This window comes from Gopherus flavomarginatus, chromosome 3 (genome assembly GCF_025201925.1).
Source record: "Gopherus flavomarginatus isolate rGopFla2 chromosome 3, rGopFla2.mat.asm, whole genome shotgun sequence".
NCBI classification, from domain to species: domain Eukaryota; kingdom Metazoa; phylum Chordata; order Testudines; family Testudinidae; genus Gopherus; species Gopherus flavomarginatus.
Window position 1 is genome coordinate 2,808,304 of NC_066619.1, and position 18,526 is coordinate 2,826,829.

Consider the following 18,526-nt stretch of genomic DNA (forward strand, 5'->3'; position numbering starts at 1 on the left):
TTAGGATATATGTCAACAAGTTTTCTGGTATGAATAAAGTGTACAATGTCCATCATCGATTTTGCATGTGGCAACAACTCAATTCTTTGTACAGTTCAAGTCCATTTAAATCAAAATGATCACCGTGCTTCAGGAGGCTCTCTAGGTCAGGGGTCCCCAACGTGGTGCCCGGATGGCGCCCACAGAAGCCTCTTAATGCACCTGCGTACTGGCCGGAAAACGAGCATCTGCTGAAATGCTGCCAAAATTTGGCGGCATTTCGGCACCAACGCCTCTGGATGACGCTGCTTGCCGCCGACAATCAGCGTCATCCAGAGGTGTCGCCGCCAAAATGCCACCGAATTTTGGCAGCATTTTGGTGGATGCTTGTCTGCCACCATGGTCCTTCATCTGGCACCTGCCAGATGAAAAAGATTGGGGACCACTGCTCTAGGTTCTTGCACTTTGTCATTAGTTGCTCTTGTTTTCCTATTTCGTTGAATTTAGTCCCGCTCAGCCCGCTGCCAGCTGAGTGAATGGAACCCCAGGCCGACAGCGGGTTGAGTGGCTCAGCCAGGGTCTCAGCCGTGGGCCTGCTCAGCCTGCTGTCAGCCTGCGGTTCCTTGGGGGTCCCCAGGCCAGCAGCGGGTGCTGAGTGGGGCTGGCACCTGGGACCCCAGGTGGCAATGGGGCAGCAGCTGGAACCCCAGAGCAGTGGCGGGCTGAGCCGCTCAGCCTATCACTGCATGCCACCAAAAATCAGCTCACCTGCCACCTTTGACAGGTGTGCCGTAGGTTGCCGAACCCTGCTTTATACACTAGTAAGATGAGCATATTACCGTTGTTGGAGGGCTCTATTTAGCAGTAACAGGGCTATAGGAAAGTCAGTCAACATTTTCTGTTTCTCTGATGAAAACTGGCCCACTTCCTTCCTCATACCAAACTTGTCACAAATAATTGTCAACAACTTCATTTTCTATTTTTGGCTAAGATATTGATTTAAAAAAATTTGAAATTGAATTCAGGATTGTTAGCAAGCATTTTTGGCAAACAAATTTGCTCAATGACAATCAAAATGGCAACACAGTACTGCTTTCATGCTTGGTTCACGCCCCCCGGCTGCCTGCTGGTCCAACAGCTGCAGTAGAGGAAAAGATAGGTGGAAAATTGCAGGACCCCAAAATCCACCTCTTGGGGTGCAGAGTGGCAACAGCAGCAGCAAACCCTCAGGTCTGATCACACGCCAATGAGCACCACCGCCAGCCCAATAGACCATGGCGAAGTTAGCACAGCATCTGATCTCAGGGACGGGGCACCCATGGAGCCACAGCAGCTCATCCTGCCCTGTGCAGCTCCCCCCGGATGAGATGGATCGCTGCCAGTCTGAGGAAGAGATGCACTCCCCAGCTAGAGTGACCAGATCCAGATATCCTGATTTTATAGGGCCAGTCCCGATATTTGGGGCTTTGTCTTATATAGGCTTAATGACTTCTTTGTTTCGGTCTTCACCGAGAAGTCTGAAGGATGTCTAACATAGTGAATGCTTATGGGAAGGGGGTAGGTTTAGAAGATAAAATAAAAAAAGAGCAAGTTAAAAATCACTTAGAAAAGTTAGATGCCTGCAAGTCACCAGGGCCTGATGAAATGCATCCTAGAATACTCAAGGAGTTAATAGAGGAGGTATCTGAGCCTCTAGCTATTATCTTTGGAAAGTCATGGGAGATGGGAGAGATTCCAGAAGACTGGAAAAGGGCAAATATAGTGCCCATCTATAAAAAGGGAAATAAAAACAACTCAGGGAACTACAGACCAGTGAGTTTAACTTCTGTGCCAGGGAAGACAATGGAGCACTTAATTAAAGAAATCATCTGCAAACACTTGGAAGGTGGTAAGGTGATAGGGAATAGCCAGCATGGATTTGTAAAGAACAAATTGTGTCAAACCAATCTGATAGCTTTCTTTGATAGGATAACGAGGCTTGTGGATAAGGGAGAAGCGTTGGATGTGGTATACCTAGACTTTTGTAAGGCATTTGATACGGTCTCGCATGATATCCTTATCGATAAACTAGGCAAATACAATTTAGATGGGGCTACTGTAAGGTGGGTGCATAACTGGCTGGATAACCGTACTCAGAGAGTAGTTATTAATAGCCCCCAATCCTGCTGGAAAGGTATAACAAGTGGGGTTCCACAGGGGTCTGTTTTGGGACCGGCTCTGTTCAATATCTTCATCAACGAGTTAGATGTTGGCATAGAAAGTAAGCTTATTAAGTTTGCAGATGATACCAAACTGGGAGGGATTGCAACTGCTTTGGAAGACAGGGTCAAAATTCAAAATGATCTGGACAAACTGGAGAAATGGTCTGAGGTAAACAGGATGAAGTTCCATAAAGACAAATGCAAAGTGCTCCACCTAGGAAGGAACAATCAGTTTCATACATACAGAATGGGAAGAGACTGTCTAGGAAGGAGTATGGAAGAAAGAGATCTAGGGGTCATAGTAGACCACAAGCTTAATATGAGTCAACAGTGTGATACTGTTGCAAAAAAAGCAAACATGATTCTGGGATGCATTAACAGGTGTGTTGTAAACAAGACACGAGAAGTCATTCTTCCGCTTTACTCTGCGCTGGTCAGGCCTCAACTGGAGTATTGTGTCCAGTTCTGGGCACCGCATTTCAAGAAAGATGTGGAGAAATTGGAGAGGGTCCAGAGAAGAGCAACAAGAATGATTAAAGGTCTTGAGAACATGAGCTATGAAGGAAGGCTGAAGGAATTGGGTTTGTTTAGTTTGGAAAAGAGAAGACTGAGAGGGGACATGATAGCAGTTTTCAGGTATCTAAAAGGGTGTCATCAGGAGGAGGGAGAAAACTTGTTCACCTTAACCTCCAATGATAGAACAAGAAGCAATGGGCTTAAACTGCAGCAAGGGAGATTTAGGTTGGACATTAGGAAAAAGTTCCTAACTGTCAGGGTAGTTAAACGCTGGAATAGATTGCCTAGGGAAGTTGTGGAATCTCCATCTCTGGAGATATTTAAGAGTAGGTTAGATAAATGTCTATTAGGGATGGTCTAGACATATTTGGTCCTGCCATGAGGGCAGGGGACTGGACTCAATGACCTCTCGAGGTCCCTTCCAGTCCTAGAGTCTATGAGGCACCAATTACCCACACCTAGGGTGACCAGACAGCAAGTGTGAAAAATCAGGACAGGAGGTGGGGTGGAATAGGAGTCTATATAAGAAAAAGACCCCAAAATTATAAAAGTGGGACGTCTGCTCACCCTACCCCAACGCCTTGTCCTGATTTTTCACACATGGTATCTGGCTATCCCCAGCCCAGCCGCGTGTGACATTCCAATCCTGGCTGCCTGCGAGGAAGTGAGTTACTTTCACTGTCATTCCTCAGCAGGCAGCCAGCCTCCCCTCCCACCCCAGCACCTCACCCAACCCAGCCCTGACAGCCCTCAGGCCGGGGGAAAGAGTCACACTCACAGGTTAGCTCCTTCCCCCACCCCTTCCCAGAGACCCCAGCGGCCAATCCCCTCCCTCAGGCTGTGCTGCATTTGGCTCTCTCTAGGACCCAGCAGCCCTGCTCTTACATGCTCCACTGCTTCCCATCTGTCCGGGCTCCCGGCAGAGTGGTGCCCCCAGGCAGAGTGGTGCCCTAGGCAGCTGCCTGTTCTGCCCATGGCTAAGGACAGCCCTGCTAAAGGCAGTATCAGCCCTTCACCCCCAGCCCACACTCTGCCTTCTGCTTCTAGCTGGGCCCTGTGGGCCAGGCTGCCCCACTCGTGTCTGTCCTCTCTATGGTCGGATCCCACCTGCAAACCCCCTCCCCACAGCACTCCTCACGGCTGGTTGGGGGTGAAGCCCGGGGCAGAGCTGCATGGCTGGTCTGGGGGACTGGGACAGAGCCGTGCAGCGCCAAGCACTCTGGCAGTGCTCAGTAAAGAATCCACTGGGAGCCCCTCAGCCCCTGCCCTTCCCTTCCTGTGTGTGTGGGGGTGGTGTCACTGCACAAACAGCCCCGCCCTTGCCCCAGATTCCTGTGTTAAAGTGTGTTTGTCAGCAGCAGGGGAAACGCTTGGAACGCAGCCTGCTGGAATTGCAGAGTTCCTGGTGCAGCGCCATGCAGGTTTGGCCTGGATTCCCCACCGCACACACCTGCATGAGCCTGCGGCCCCATAGGCCAGGTCACAATGCCACTCTGGTTGGGGGCCCTCTCTCAAATGGGAGTCAGGGGGACAAACTGTCCCTTTGCCCTGGGGATGGGAAATGTCCACTTAAACTGGGACAGGGGTTTGGATCTCACAACAGGACAGTCCCGACACCCAGGACTGACGGGAGACCTGAAGTTGCAGCTGGTCAGCAGCATCTTTGCATGGAGAGCAGGTGGGTTAGTGGTGATGTCAGGGAACCAGGACTCCTGGGTTCTATTTGCAGCCCTGTTGCTGATAGGCTGCGTGACCTTGGGCAGATCATGTTACCTCCCTGCATCCCCCGTATTGTCCCATGTGAAGGGGGCAGGAATCTCTCATCCTTGTGCGCTGGCCTAGCTGGGCCTCAGCTGCCCTGGCATGTAGGCTGAGCTGCTGTGGGAGCTGCGGGGGGCAGAGCTGGGCTCCGAGGCTTTGGGAGGGGATATATTGTTAGCACTCTATGCTTGCCACTCCCACGTACGGTGCTATCAGGGGGTGTTAAAGGCTGGGGATAGACCCGTGTAACATTCAGTTACAGCACTATAACCCAGCGGCCCCCTGTGCCCCTGCAACCCCCTGTGCCCCTGCGACCCAGCTCGTGCACACAAGCCTGTTGAGGTCATTTCAGCTCAGGCTCAGGCAATGGCCTGTGAGCTGGAGGCTCAGAGGAAGAGGTTTGACTCGGAGGGCTCACGTTTGTCGTAGAGCTTTATACGGATGCCCCTCCCCCGTAGCATGAGCACCTTGTACACAAAATCAGCCCCCACAACCCTCCCCCCACTGGGCTCCACGCAGTCTGCGGCCCATCTCCCTGCCCAGGGTCAGAACGCCGCTGGGGCAGGGCTTTGCGGGGGGTGGTGGGACAGGTGCATGAAGAAAAGGGGGGGGAAGACTGTTTTAGCTTGGGGCAGTTTCCTGTATCCAGGGGCAGTGGATGAGTGTCTGGGCCTGTCACATGACCATGGCAAGGGGAAGTAAAAAACGACCCAAGGATTGCCCAAATACCAGCATCCCCGATCCACCCTGCAAACCCGCTGGGCTAGCAAAAGTGTCTACGGTCGGTTAGTTTGTTACAAGACCTGACCCTACTCAGCTCAGCAGGGACAGGGAATGGTGCCTGTGAAATCTGGCTGCCCTGCTGGGTTTGGGATGGGGACAATCCTAGGGGAAACCTGTGCTTTCACCCTTTGGACCTCTGCACAAAGCAATCCATCCCAAGTCTTTCCCCTCCCCCACAGGGCCAATGGCGGATTTTGATGCTCCTGGACTCTGGCCTTTTCCAGAGACGAGAGATCAGTGCAGGCAGAGTGATTTCATGGATTACCAGGCCAGAGGGGACCATTGCGACTATCTAGTCCAACCATTTTAAGGGGGGCTACAGAGGAACGGGGCTCCAGCTACACCAGCGCTGCAGAGGCTGAAGAACTGAGCCTGTGTTTTGGCTCCAGTCAAGGCTGATATTCAGAGAGAAGGTTGAAAGTGGTGGGTTTTGGAATACTGGGTTGCAGGTCAGCGTGTTTTACAGGGCTGCCCCCCTTCCGCTCCAATGCCTGGCACATATACAGCCCTCGCGGGGGGCGTCGCTCTCAGCCAAAGCACCACAGCACTAGCAGGTGAGGGGGATGGAAACTTTGGCCAAGGGGCAAACTTACTCCTGTGAAAAGGGCTGAGAGATCCCCACTGTCCACGCAAGAAACCAGCTTTTAAAGCTCTCTGAAAACTCCACTTCCCACTGCACTTGGAGCCAGGTGCTGTAGCCAGGAGTCTAGCAAGCTGCCGAAAGCACCGGCAGAGCTTCAGAGAGAAGGGACCAGGACAAGAAGCAATGGCCTGAAGCAAAGGAAGGACCAGACTAGACAGACTGAGCCGTGTCAGTCAGAGGAGAAAATCCCCCATCGTAAGCAGAGCTCCAGAGGCTGGTTTACTGCCCTGGGCGGGGCAGTGCCGCAGGGAGCTGTCTCTGGCAGAACCCAGGGCTCAGTGGGGACGTGAGGCCGCAGAGAGCTTGTGTGTGTCGAGAAGACCAGGGCTGGGGGAACCCCTGCCCTGCCCCAGCACTAACAGGGCCAGCACACAACAAGCAGGTTTATTTTTAAAATACTTTATTTTTCTCAATACTGACATTACAAAAAAAAAAAAGGAAAATACAAAAAAAACCAAAACACCCAACCCCCACTATAAAACATTCAGGATCTCATTGAAACTGAGAAAAACAAAACAGCTCCCAGCCTGGAGTGCTGCTCCAGGCTCCTCTCCCCCCAGCAGGGTTATCTGAACAGTGCTTGTTTTTATAACCAAACACACAACACCAGAGGGACAAGGCATCATCAGAACCATTCAAACGGGTTTATAAATTAAGCGCTGTGTGACAGTTTCCCCCTCTCCAGAACGCCATCTTTGCTCTGGATTCCCTTCCCCCTACACGTTACACACTGTACAGCTGTACATAGTGGACTGGGGTGTACATCCCACAGCACAGTATCAATGGACACCCCAGAATGCCTCCGTTAAAACCAAGTTAGCTTCAGGCCAGCTCAAACTTACCGATGCAAGATTCCAAAGGTGCTCTGACAAAGCCTGGCTCATCAGAGGCCTAGACACAGGGAAGGAGCCCAGAGAAAACATCTCATTTCTAGTCCAGAGGACTCCTAGTGCAATAGCCATCTGCTTGCACTGTGTCTGTTGACTAGAAACCCTGTGCCTCTTTGGAGCATCAGCTTCTGAACCGTCCCAAAGGCAGGTTAAATATGCCTCATTGTATGAAGAACCCAGCCCCAGAGATATTGGCAAGATAGGCTGACGTAAGAAATATAAAAATTCTCCCACTGGAAATCCAAGTTTAAAAAAATACAGCATTTAAAAACAAAGCCATCCAAGCAGATTCCCTCCTGCTCCTCCCCAAAATGCATCCTGAATTCCATCTGCCCTGCGGGAAAATATCTACATGCGCATTCTTCCTGCTGCTAAATCCCTACAGCGTAACTCAAACGCCAGCATAACAAACCTCAGCTCCATTCACACTTGGCTCTGCTTTTACACCGAGACTCCTGCTACGCACGGATTACGTTCTCACAGACACAATGTTCATATGGCTGAATTGATCCCCAAAAGAGCTGGGATGAACCACTCCAGAAAAAACCCTTATGGGGTTATATGTAAAAGCAGCAACGCAAACTCAACACACCTGAACAAGAAAGCTCGCATCCTGGGCCTGCTGCCCTTCCCTTCTACCACTGTACATTTTTGGCATGCCAGCATGCACAGCAACACCCCGATAGGACACTGGCCCAACTCCATCCCCACTTGTCTTACATGCTCTGAACCGATGAAGCCAGGATGCTTAAGTTTTAAGAAGGGTGCAGGAGGGGTGAAGGGTCTGAGGCCAGGAGCCTTGCAGCTCAGTGTCTGCGTTCAGCATGGAAGATAATCCGTTGTAATCCTGGCACAGCAGAATGGACCCCAGTAAACAGCAGGTACCATGGCTCCGCCTTAGAAACAGCTCCGCTACGGTGGCCCTGGTGTATACGAGCCGTGCCTTTGCCATGCATGCTCATGGAATTTGTCTGGATTCCTGGTACTAATGGAACCCAATAGCAGTGAGCTTCAGAAAGGTGAAGCTAACGCTAACCCTTCCAAATCCTATGTACACGGGGTGGAATCTCTACGCTTTCCGGGAGACAAATTCATCCTCTAGCCAGGAAGTTGACTTCAAAGAGTGCGATGTGAAAACCACCAACTGATAAAACTCCCTGGGCCACAGCCCAGGCCCACCTGCTTGTGCCAGGCAGAAAAGCTAGACCTCTGGGAAAAGGCCCCAGCCCAGAGAGCCAGCAGAAGTTAGCCAGGAGTTTGAGCTGCTGAATCCCACACTGCTAGCGTATAGCAGAGGCCGACAAAGGGCAGGCGATAGGGCTGGGGCTAACAGGACTGTGTGGAAAGGAGCGTGGGTTTTTTGCATTTGAGTGTGATTGGGCACCTCCGCTTTGTGCAGCTCAGATGCTGTGGCACGTGTGTTAGAAGTATTGCTGCTTGCAGAACGTCCCAGGGGCTCTAGGAGCACGGCAGGTGCTGTTTGAGGATCTGTCTCGTCTGCGGAGCTATTTTGTCTGGGAAGCGGACTTTGAACTCGACAATCAAGTCTCCCCGTTGGGTGGGGACCTTTGGGAAGGGCAGACCTTCCCCTCGCAGTCTCTTCACGGTGCCAGGCTTGATGATGTCGTTGCAGGGCAGAGGGATCACCCTCCCGTCGAGAGTGGGAATGTTCACGGTACAGCCGCACAAGGCCTGCAAGGAAGAAGAGCAAACAGTGAGACCGGCTGCAACTTGGGGTCTCTAGAAAAAGCCCATGTGCATAGACCAGCCAAGGCCGGGAACCCAGTTCTGCTCCCTCACCCAGCAGACATGACACCAGCCTCTGGCCTGTCGCTGTTACCCAGGTCACGTCTATTAGCAATGCAGCAGTGACGCCATCATCATCTGGGGGATATACAGGAGTCTCCCCATGTACACATCCTGGGTGCTCTCCTGAGAACACCCCAGAAAAGCACATGGCACGTGGCTTCATTCCACTCAGGCCTTCAGAAGTGGGGCGGGTTTCTCTAGAACTCTACTCAAGTGTGCGAGGCACTCAGGACAGGTTGCATTTCTCCTCTTACCCCATGTTTGTCTGAACCAAGAGAAGCAGAGACCCTGAAGAGGAGGAAATCAGAGTCACTGTCTCCCCAGCAGGACAACGGACTGGCAAGGTGCTATGCTGCTGCGGAGCGTGGCAGGGACTCTGGCCACACAGCCCTGACCACATTTTGTGCAGTACAAATCGTAAGTTTGGAAGTGGCTCATTAATAGATATAATCCCCCGCCCCCGACTCTTCCTAGTATGGGCGAATCAGTGTACATTCGCAGTTCCCCATTTGTACAGCAACGAGCTAGAATGCTGCAGCCAGACCCAATCCTGACAGGACCAGACAAGTGTTGGGTTCAAGTCCGGTTGGAAAACGTCCCGACTGTCTCAGGCTTGGGCTGACTCTCCTCCTGCCCAGGGGGCTGACATGGCAGTGGCTGCATGCCACACTCCTGCCACTTGCTGCACCATGCGCACTTTGGCGTGAGCGTGCTGAGGAGTTGCAGCACATGCGCAGTGCAGCAGGGGGCAGCGGCTGGCAAGTGTGAAGCACTGCCTGGTTCCCAGGGGCACGAAGCATCAGCGCTGACTCGGGTTCGGGGGGAGGCAAACGTCTGGTCAGAAAACGACTCTTGGGCTCAGGTCCAGTTCAGGCACAAAAATCAGGCCCAAGCAGACCTGTAGGAAGAGCTTTGAGCAAGTGAGCTGTGGGGAGGTCTCCTCGACGCCTGCTACCCCAGCCCACGGCAGACAATGCCTGAGGCGCTGGCCATTCCCAAGGTGTGCTTTACAAAGCACTTCGCAGCTCTCCGGGGTCCAGTGAATTCCAGGCTTGCCCTAGCCGCCAGCCTGTGCATTGCCCACACTGTGATTCTCAAACCTGACGACTGAATCACCAACCGGGAGTTTTTAATTACTGCACAGGGGGATGTCTGGTGACTACTCCAAAATGTCATGTCTTTCTTGGTAAGCAGGACCCGGTACTGTTAGCCAGGAAGTGGCTTGGTTTCAGCTAGTCCTAACTAAATCAGCCAAAACCTAGAGTGTTTCTAACATGAGCCATCTGGCTTGGAGAATGGAAGAGCACTGCAGATGGAAAAGCTCACAGAAAGTACATTCAGATCTATGCCTCATGTAACATAACCAAGGAGTCTGCATGCACCCAGATCTCGCAGACAGGAAACTGGGCAGGGTATGTGCATGGTAACTGCAAATGCGCAGAAACAGCCAGTCACACACGAGCTGGGTTTTGATGAAATCAAGACCCAGTGTCTTTTTTTAGGAACCTCATTACATGCAGCCTGACTTCCAACAAACTATAAAAGGCAACAGCCTTGGTGTGCAGGGACAGGTCACACTGGGCAGACGCAGCCCTGACACTTGGCGCTGGACTGGCTGGGGTGCTGCAGGCCAGGATAAAGGCACGTTGACAGAGCTGTGCATGCAAGAAGCTTGCCCGGAGCCTGCCTACAATATTGCTGCCTACAGCCTGGTAGCGTTGGTCAGTGAGCCCAAGGAATGCTAAACTGCACCAATAAACCCCCACATGCTGGGCCTGGCAATCTCAAATCCATGATTCCATGTGGGTCCCAGGCAGACCCTCTGGCCGCAGAGTGCAGCCCCCTGCGGGGCATGCCAGGCTCCCAGCACAGACCACTCCCACACACAGGTGAGAAGAGCGCTGAGGAGTGTGTGGGGATCTGGATTGGAGTGGCCACCTCTGTACTTTCCTAGCTTTTAAGGCCAGGAGGGACCATTATCATTCACCTGGTCTGACCTCTTGCACGGCACCAGCCAATAATCTCTAAATCAAGCCCTCCCCTGCTGGCTGAGATACAGCACATCTTTTGGAAAGACATTTCGCCTCCAGTTAGCAATTCCGCCTGACGGAGAATCCATGGGCGAGGTGCTCCAATGGGTATTTCCCCTCACTGTTAACAAACGGGGCCTTATTTCACCTCTGAACTTGTCTAGCTGTAGGTCCTGTTCTGCCTTTGGCTGCGAGATTTAAGAGCTGTCTGCCACCAGAAATCTCATCCCCACCTAAGTGCCTATAGACTGTGGTCAAGTCACCTTTCAGCCTTCTCCCAGCTGAACTAAACAGACCAAGCTTCTTCAGTCTCTCACTAGGAGGCATGTTTTCCTGAATATCACTCCCGGGACAGGGCTCCAGTCCCACAGGCTCTATCGAATGAGACACCCCCCCACCCCATGCAGTCGGACAGAGTGTCTGCTAAAGCACTCTAGTGGGGTTGAACTGCAGCACCTCTTCCTTCTGAGAGTTCCCAACGGGACACCCTGTACCCTTCGCTGACCGCCCAGGAGCCTGGGGGAGGTAGGCAGCAAGCTAAATTTAGACTGTGGCCTTGTTGTTCGATCCCTGATGAAGTAACTGAAGTTTCTGCTGCTCGCCAGCTGTCACCCTTCCCAGAGCTCAGCATCTCTGCCCAGCGCGCTGGATTATCTATAGCACATGGGCCCTGGCACCTCTGCCAACAGCCTCCAAAAGGCTAGGAAAGCAAGAGCTAGACATTCCTCAGTTGCCCACGCGGTGCTCACAGCACAGACGCTTCCTGGAAGTTAAAGCTCTCGAAAGTTCTCTCCCTCCCTGCAGCAGGGAGATCCACTGACGGACGTGGGCAGGGAGCTTACCTAGAACTGCATCAGCACACCTCTGCCTCCGGCTACTTGTACCACTGCTTCCAACAGCCTGCGGCTGGAACTCTACACACAGCTCTCCTGCTGTGCTTTGAGGGATGAGTCTCTAAGGGTTCCTCTCTGCTCCCAATAAAGCCCGCTCTCCTGTAGGCTACACATGGCTGGCTCCCTGCACGGCTCTATCTCCACAGAGGGTTTAAGGACAGACGTTGGGTTCAGAGAACCCAGAGGAAGTGCCCTATCTGGAGCATTGCAAGTTCCTCTGCCTGGCTTTTCCTTTTAGCAGGGTGGTAGTGGCTTTGCTGTACTGGCTCATTCAGGCATTGCCGCTTTCTATTTTGGTGCGAATCTTAACAAGTTTTGCCTCTTTAGGAAAGGGAAAGCATGTAGCTGGAAATGGGCTCCATCTCCCCCAAGCTGGGGACTCACTGACTCAAGAGGGCTTGTGCAAAGCTGACAGGTGCAGGGGCTGGGCTCTTCCGGGTTCGATTTCGGGGCTTTGCTCTCAGTGACTCTGTGGCACTGAGCTGTACGCACCAGTGAGGAAACCGGCAGCCAGCCCCTCGGGAAGGGGGGTGCCGTGTGATAGATTGTAGGAAACCCTTTGGCTGATGGTGCTTATTTTGGGGGTGTGGGGAGAGGACCCCTAGGATGCCACTCAACACGTGCATTCTCTGGCCGAGGCTGGGATCCATGCTGCTCCTGGGATAGGCACTCGAGAGTCACATGGGACATTTTCCTTCTGCCCCACAAGCCCTTGGGCATCCATCTCTGCAGCACTTGCAGTCAGGGCTGCTCAGAGGCCAAACTGTAGAGCCAGCCCAGCAATGACTAACCCCACCCTGGCTGTGCCCAGAGCCCAGAGGAAGAGCGCCCGTCCCCCTGCAGCTGAGCTGGCTAAGCTCCTCCCCCGGTCCCCCCCCAGCCCAGCAATGACTAACCCCACCCCGGCTGTGCCAAGAGGAAGAGCGCCCGTCCCCCTGCAGCTGAGCTGGCTAAGCTCCTCCCCCAGTCCCCCCCCCAGCCCAGCAATGACTAACCCCACCCCAGCTGTGCCAAGAGGAAGAGCGCCCGCCTCCCTGCAGCTGAGCTGGCTAAGCTCCTCCCCCAGTTCCCCCCAGCCCAAGCCATGTGTAAACCACACGTGGGGATGGACCGATCCTGCTCCCCGTGAACTAGCTTATTGCTACTCTGTAACCAACAACTCCTCTGCCCGCAGCCCTGCAGGTTCCCCAGGGAGTCAAGGAAGCTGTCACACAGCCTCCCAGGTTCAATCCGGGCAGCACTCCCCTTCGAGCTGCTGCACACAGGTGGCTTTGTATGGCCAAACATGGGAGTCACTAACTTGCAGGTACTCTGCAAGCCAAGCTGCCAGGACTGGCGTTTGCTGGCTGCGCTCCCAGTCCCAGCCTCGGGTTGTTTGGCAGGAAAGCTGACCCTATTGGCTTTGAGCCGGTGGGGTCTTGCTCCCACAATGGCAGGGTGACAGGAAGGGCTGCAGGTCAGGGCTGGGCCTCTGCTCCGACAGGCACTTCTCCATCTGCAGATGGAGTGCTGGGCTTGTGCAGGTTCTCTGGGATCAGGCAACTATGCAGAGGCTCCACTGAGGAACAAGCCGCCCAGCAATGCGACCAGTAAATGCCAGAGCACCGAGCTGTAGCCCTCCCACTGCACGTCTGAGGAGGTGAAGAGAAAGCCATCCTGGGATGTCAGCACTAAATCCAAGCTGCCTCCTGCAGAATGGCCCGTGCGTGCGGGGGTGGCGCTGCATGGCAACAAGGCAGCCTGCAGTAACAGGCCACAGAGCTTGGCATTGCAGTGTGAAACTCCTTGAGTCCTTAAATAACCCCGGCAGCTCCGCTGCACATGTGGGCAAGGATGTTGCCTCGCTTTTATCAAGGGAAAAATGTCACCGTTAGCAAATGGGACGTGGAGTGATGCTCCGAGAAGCACCAACGCTGCTGGGGGATGCTTAATAAAGCCTGAGTACGTGTGCTGCTCACAGGGGAGGTTAAAAAAAAAATAAAATAAAATAAAACAATTGGAGATATACTTATCTCCTAGAACTGGAAGGGACCTTAAAAGGTCATTGAGTCCAGCCCCCTGCCTTCATTAGCAGGACCAAATACTGATTTTTGCCCCAGATCCCTAGAGTGGCCCCCTCAAGGATTGAACTCACAACCCTGGGTTTACCAGGCCAGTTCTCAAACCACTGAGCTATCCCTCCCCCATGCTCTCCCTCCAGCCCCTGGGACCCAGGCTTAGAGCAGACACCTACGTTGAACCCAGGCTCTAACAGGCGCAGTTGTGTGAGGCCTCCAAGATTTGCTGGCCCTGCCCGTTGGCTTTCAGGGCAGATAAGTGCCCACTCCTACCCTCCAGAGCAAAAGCAGCAAAGAAGAGATTTGCTGTGTCTAAGGCAGACAACATTGCCTCTCCTCCCTTACCCCTTTCTTCGGGAAAATCCTATGCCAATTTCAGACATCACCGTACAGGGCAAAAGGAAGAATCTGTAGCCCCCATTCAGATATCCTTTCATGTCATCTGAGGAGGCTGCAATTCCCCCCCGGTCATTAGCGAAGTGCACTTTGCTTCTCCACCCAGGGGACTGCAGCTCCAGCCGCACTGCGAGGGCCCACTCTGGCTCTCTTTAGGGGACAGAAGAAAAGAAGAACTCTGATTCCAGAGGCAACTCACATTCACTGGACCATTTTCGCTCCTTTGGAAGCAGGCCAAGAATGTGAGCAGTCAGGCTGCGGAGAGCGGGCTCTCCAGTGACTGGAGATAGGATGGAAATGAGAGACGCTGGGCTCTATTCCTGGCTCTGCCCGACACCACAAACACGTCAATCAAACCACCCGTAAAATGGAGACAGGACTAGAAGCGTCAGTGCTGACAATGCAGCCAAAGGGTCTCCAGGTGCTTTGCCAAGCAGTGTTACTTGGAGACCTCTAAAGCGACCCTAGCAGCCTTACTTTTCTGGTTTACACATGGTAATCTGGGCCGTTTTAGCTGAACCCAATCCTGACCAGCCCCAGCGCTGCAGGCTCAGTCACCGAGAGCAATGAAAAGCAGATAGTCTGTAGCAAGGATGGGGAAGCCGGGCTGTGTCTAGAATCCCATTCCCAATGCTGCAGTTCAGCAGCTGTCAGCACTTGTGATGATGAACGGTGACCTTCCAGGGTTCAGAACTCGCTGAATTCCAGGTGGAGACTGGCTCCCTTCTCCAGGCTGAGGGGACCAGGTTAGTTTTGCTCTCTCTTCCCCACCTTCTGCATGCAGCTGGTGCACTCTGGTCTCTTCCTGACAAACCCACCCCGAAGTCCTCACCACCTTGCCCCAAACTGCAGAGGTGCAGAGCACCTGGAGCTCCCGTTAGCTTCAGCAGGAGCTGGGTGCTCATTACCCTCTGAAAATCAGGCCATTGGGTGCTTTCAACAAATTGGTTATTAGCGGTTTTAACGAATGCCTCTTTCCTCACCTGAGCTCATGCATAAGCTTCACCAAGTGGAGCCTGCACAGATCTAACAGTTGTTTGCAAAGAGGTCAAGTGAAATTTTAAAAAGTTAAAATTTGTCTAAAATTTCTGTTTCAAGTAACACTTAAGGGTCATATATACGGAAAGAAATATAAATAGAAGTGAAATGAAATATAAACTCTCTTGCTTTTTAGAAGATACAGCAACAGGGGGCAGAGTCAGAAAACCATTACATGGAAAATGTGATGGATGGCAAAGCACACAAGTTGGCAGAGGACTTGAGGCCAGGCAGAGAAACCAAAACCACAATCAACTCATTTTAAGATGATTTGATTTTACATAGACGGGAAAGCCAACAGAGGAAAACTGATGCACTGATTTCACTACGGCATCTATAAGACTGTTTGAAAAAACAATCCCTCCCCCCCTCAATAGCTTGAACTCTTTCCTCATCAAGTCTGAAACCGATTGGAGAAATCATGTATCAAAATTAAAACTTTAGCGTCACCTGCCATTCACATCAGGCTGCATCAATGATTTCAAAGGATGCAATCTGAATTTGGCCCCAAATTTATGTATTTTAGAATCAGCTTTCAGAGAGCTCAATGGGCCAAGAGAAGTGCTCCTGGAACATTTATGTTTCATTCCAAGAGATGTGATTTAAAAGCAGACAGACAGACAGACAGACAGCCTCTCCTGTGTTTGTAGCTCACACATGGCACTGCAGCACTGTGCTAGTGCACGAGACTCTGAAAGTGTAAACCGACATGCTTGTTACACTGCAAAGCATTCAAAAATTTAAGAAAGAAGGCAGCAGACACTACTGTGGATTTTTAACGTTTCCTTAGTACAGATGGTTCCCACCCCTACTCTAGCCCTTTAACACCAGTGAAACCAGACAAGAATTAGCAACACTAACTGTGGAAAATAATCCCCTTGACTGGATAAGCTTTAGTGGAATGACCAACCCCCACGCTGCCTTCACTGAGACGACAGACAGACAACTGATATCATGCTCCATAATAATCAGTGCCCATCACTCTGAAAGGATAGGGACCGCACTGGCAACTTGCCAGGAGCCTGGGGGACACCACATTTGCATATAATTTGATATATTAGAACAGTTCACTTTTATTATGTTTGTGCAGCCCACTAACGTGAGTCCCAGCATACAATGCTCCACCTTAATCCAAGCCCCCAGACTGCACTGCAACCTCCATAGTCTACACCTCCACATTAAAGAGGGGGCACCACGTGACATTTGCCCTCCTGGATTCAATCCGAGGAAGTTTTATGGCTGAACGCTGTGCCAAGCTCAAACCGTAGGGATTTACCGACTTTAATGATGGGCCTTACTCTGCTCCCAGTACAGCCAATGAGGAGTTTTGCCATTGACTTCAGTGGGGACAGGACAAGGCCTCAAAACAAGGGGGAAGCCACTAAGGTTTGTGACTGGCAGCTGTCACTAACACTAGGATCTAAGCGGAGCATTCGCAGGGAGGTTGCTTCCGAGTGCAAACGTTAAGTTTCTGGTGGGGCTGCTTTAACTCGGACTCGTGACATTAGCCTCTTCCTCCCTCTTCCTCCCTCTGAGCTGCTCATGTAATTTGAAGAACGGACAGTTTCCTGCCGCCCACGTGTCTTTGGGGAAGCCCTCTCGGATGTGTCTCCCGCCGGGCCGCTCCTGTTGGGCGGTGCCAGGTGCCAGCGAGCGCCCAGGGCTGGCTTGCTCGCCATGGACAGACGCGAGTGACTGGAACGATGAACAGAGTTCAGTGGTACCTGGACTCAGAGACCGGGGAAGTGTCTCCCTTCTCCACCCCCCGGCTTGGCCACTGGTTTTATCAGGCGATAGCTACAGAAGATATTGTCAAAATCTGATGGGCCAGCTGCTCACCTCTGACCTGAGGCCTAGGAGGGTGAGGGTACTGGGGAGGGGTGTATCTGATGAAGAATTGAGAACGTGGCTCTCTGCCAGTTTTAAACTAAAGGGTTTGAACCAGCCCTGTCACAAAGGAGAGGAATAAGGAGGTTTCCCTGATGGGCTGCAGGAGCCCAGGGATGACAGGAGTCTGACACAGTTGCTCCCAACACAGGATGAATCCCACCTCCCACACAACCACCCAGGGCAACCCACGAGATACTGAGAAGCAACAACTAGTTACGGCTCCCTGATTCCCAACCCCAGCTCTGATTAGAGCAGGTTAGAAACTAGGGATACCTGGAGACCATGATGCTCCAGCCCCACTTCACCTCCTCACCCCTCCTTCCCTCTGCAGCAGGGCTGCAAGGAGGGAGGGATGGCAACTAGCTATGCCCTCTCTAAGTGCGAGGACTTGTGGGTGATTTTCAGTGCTCAGGTAAAGGGAGCGGAACAGAGGCAGATTCTCTGCCTCGAGTATTGATGGTGCCACCCCCCACATGCCCTCAGCAGGAAACATGAAACTGACAGATGCTTGAGGAACATGAAACTGATGTCAGAAGGACCCACTTAGGTCTGGTGTGACAGGCATAGCTGTGAGGAAGGCACTGAGGAAGCATCTGAGATACGGCAGGTATGACTCCATAAACAGCCCTGTCTCTCCCAAGTTTTGCTGGCTGCAGAAAACCGAGCCGTGCACTTCAAGAGTAAACTTCGGTTTCCAGTGTTAATGTAAGTCAACTTGACTCCGGTGCCTCCAACATGCCTTTAGAAGAGTGCCCCTAAAACACTCAGCTCTGAATGGTCACAGTGGGGCTGTGAAGTGGCACTCCATTCAAATGCATGAGGGGAAGTCGCACCCTGGTAGTCCTTTGCTTCCACCTGGTTACAGAGCCCATGGGAAAGTTCCCTCAAGTTTTTAGAGGAAGGGGAGCCATCCTGATTAGTATCCTGATTCAAGGGCATACACTGAGACGTTTGTACCCACGACCTGATCTGCTGAGATTTTTTCTATAAAACGCATTTGCGTACATGGACTAAATCGGTCTTTAAAAAAATCCGCCCACCAAGATCTACATGAAAAGACAGACAACTTCTACAATCTGAAGTGAATGGTAAATTGCAGCTGCCAGCAATTTAAATTTTAAATGTACCTGCCAGCTGGGACTTATTAAAACCAAGTTAGACAGCAGTATCATCAAACATGCATCTCATGAATGTGGGTTACCCTCGTCTTCCTTTCTACTCCTGCCTTGCACTGCTTGTTGCTTTGACTCATCGAGCCCCCTCTAAAGTTCCTTGCAAACTCCATGGGCCAGAGACCATGACTGACTTGTTCTACAAAGCACAAAACTACCATCATGTGCTGCTTGAATAAACAATAACAGCGCACAGCCTGGGAGGGAGAGAAGAGAAGAGAAGTGAAGTGTATGGCTAGCACAGGCTGAAGCAAGGCATAGTGAGGACCAGGGTGCCGTGCAAACTGCCCCCATGCAGCCACGCCAACAAACCTGCAACCTCACTGGGACCAACTCACCTCCCCAGCCACAGTCAGCCTGGTATTTAAGTGCAGAACACCGATGGCAAAGACTGACGAGATGTGGTGTTTGGGACACCACCAACAAATGGGGCTGGCCAGGCAAAAGCCACTGGACTAGTTTCTCCTT

General features: G+C 52.1%; 1 protein-coding gene across 3 annotated transcripts in view; it reads right to left on the reverse strand.

The window, feature by feature from the left end:
* Positions 1–6,281: 6,281 nt before the first annotated feature.
* DNAJB5 (DnaJ heat shock protein family (Hsp40) member B5) overlaps positions 6,282–18,526 on the reverse strand; it is a 30,474-nt gene continuing 18,229 nt past the window's right edge. For all 3 annotated transcript variants that reach the window (XM_050943654.1, XM_050943653.1, XM_050943652.1), the window contains exon 4: positions 6,282–8,465. In XM_050943654.1, the coding sequence (XP_050799611.1) occupies positions 8,232–8,465 (234 nt within the window). In that variant the 3' untranslated portion in view covers positions 6,282–8,231. The remainder of the gene's footprint in view (positions 8,466–18,526) is intronic.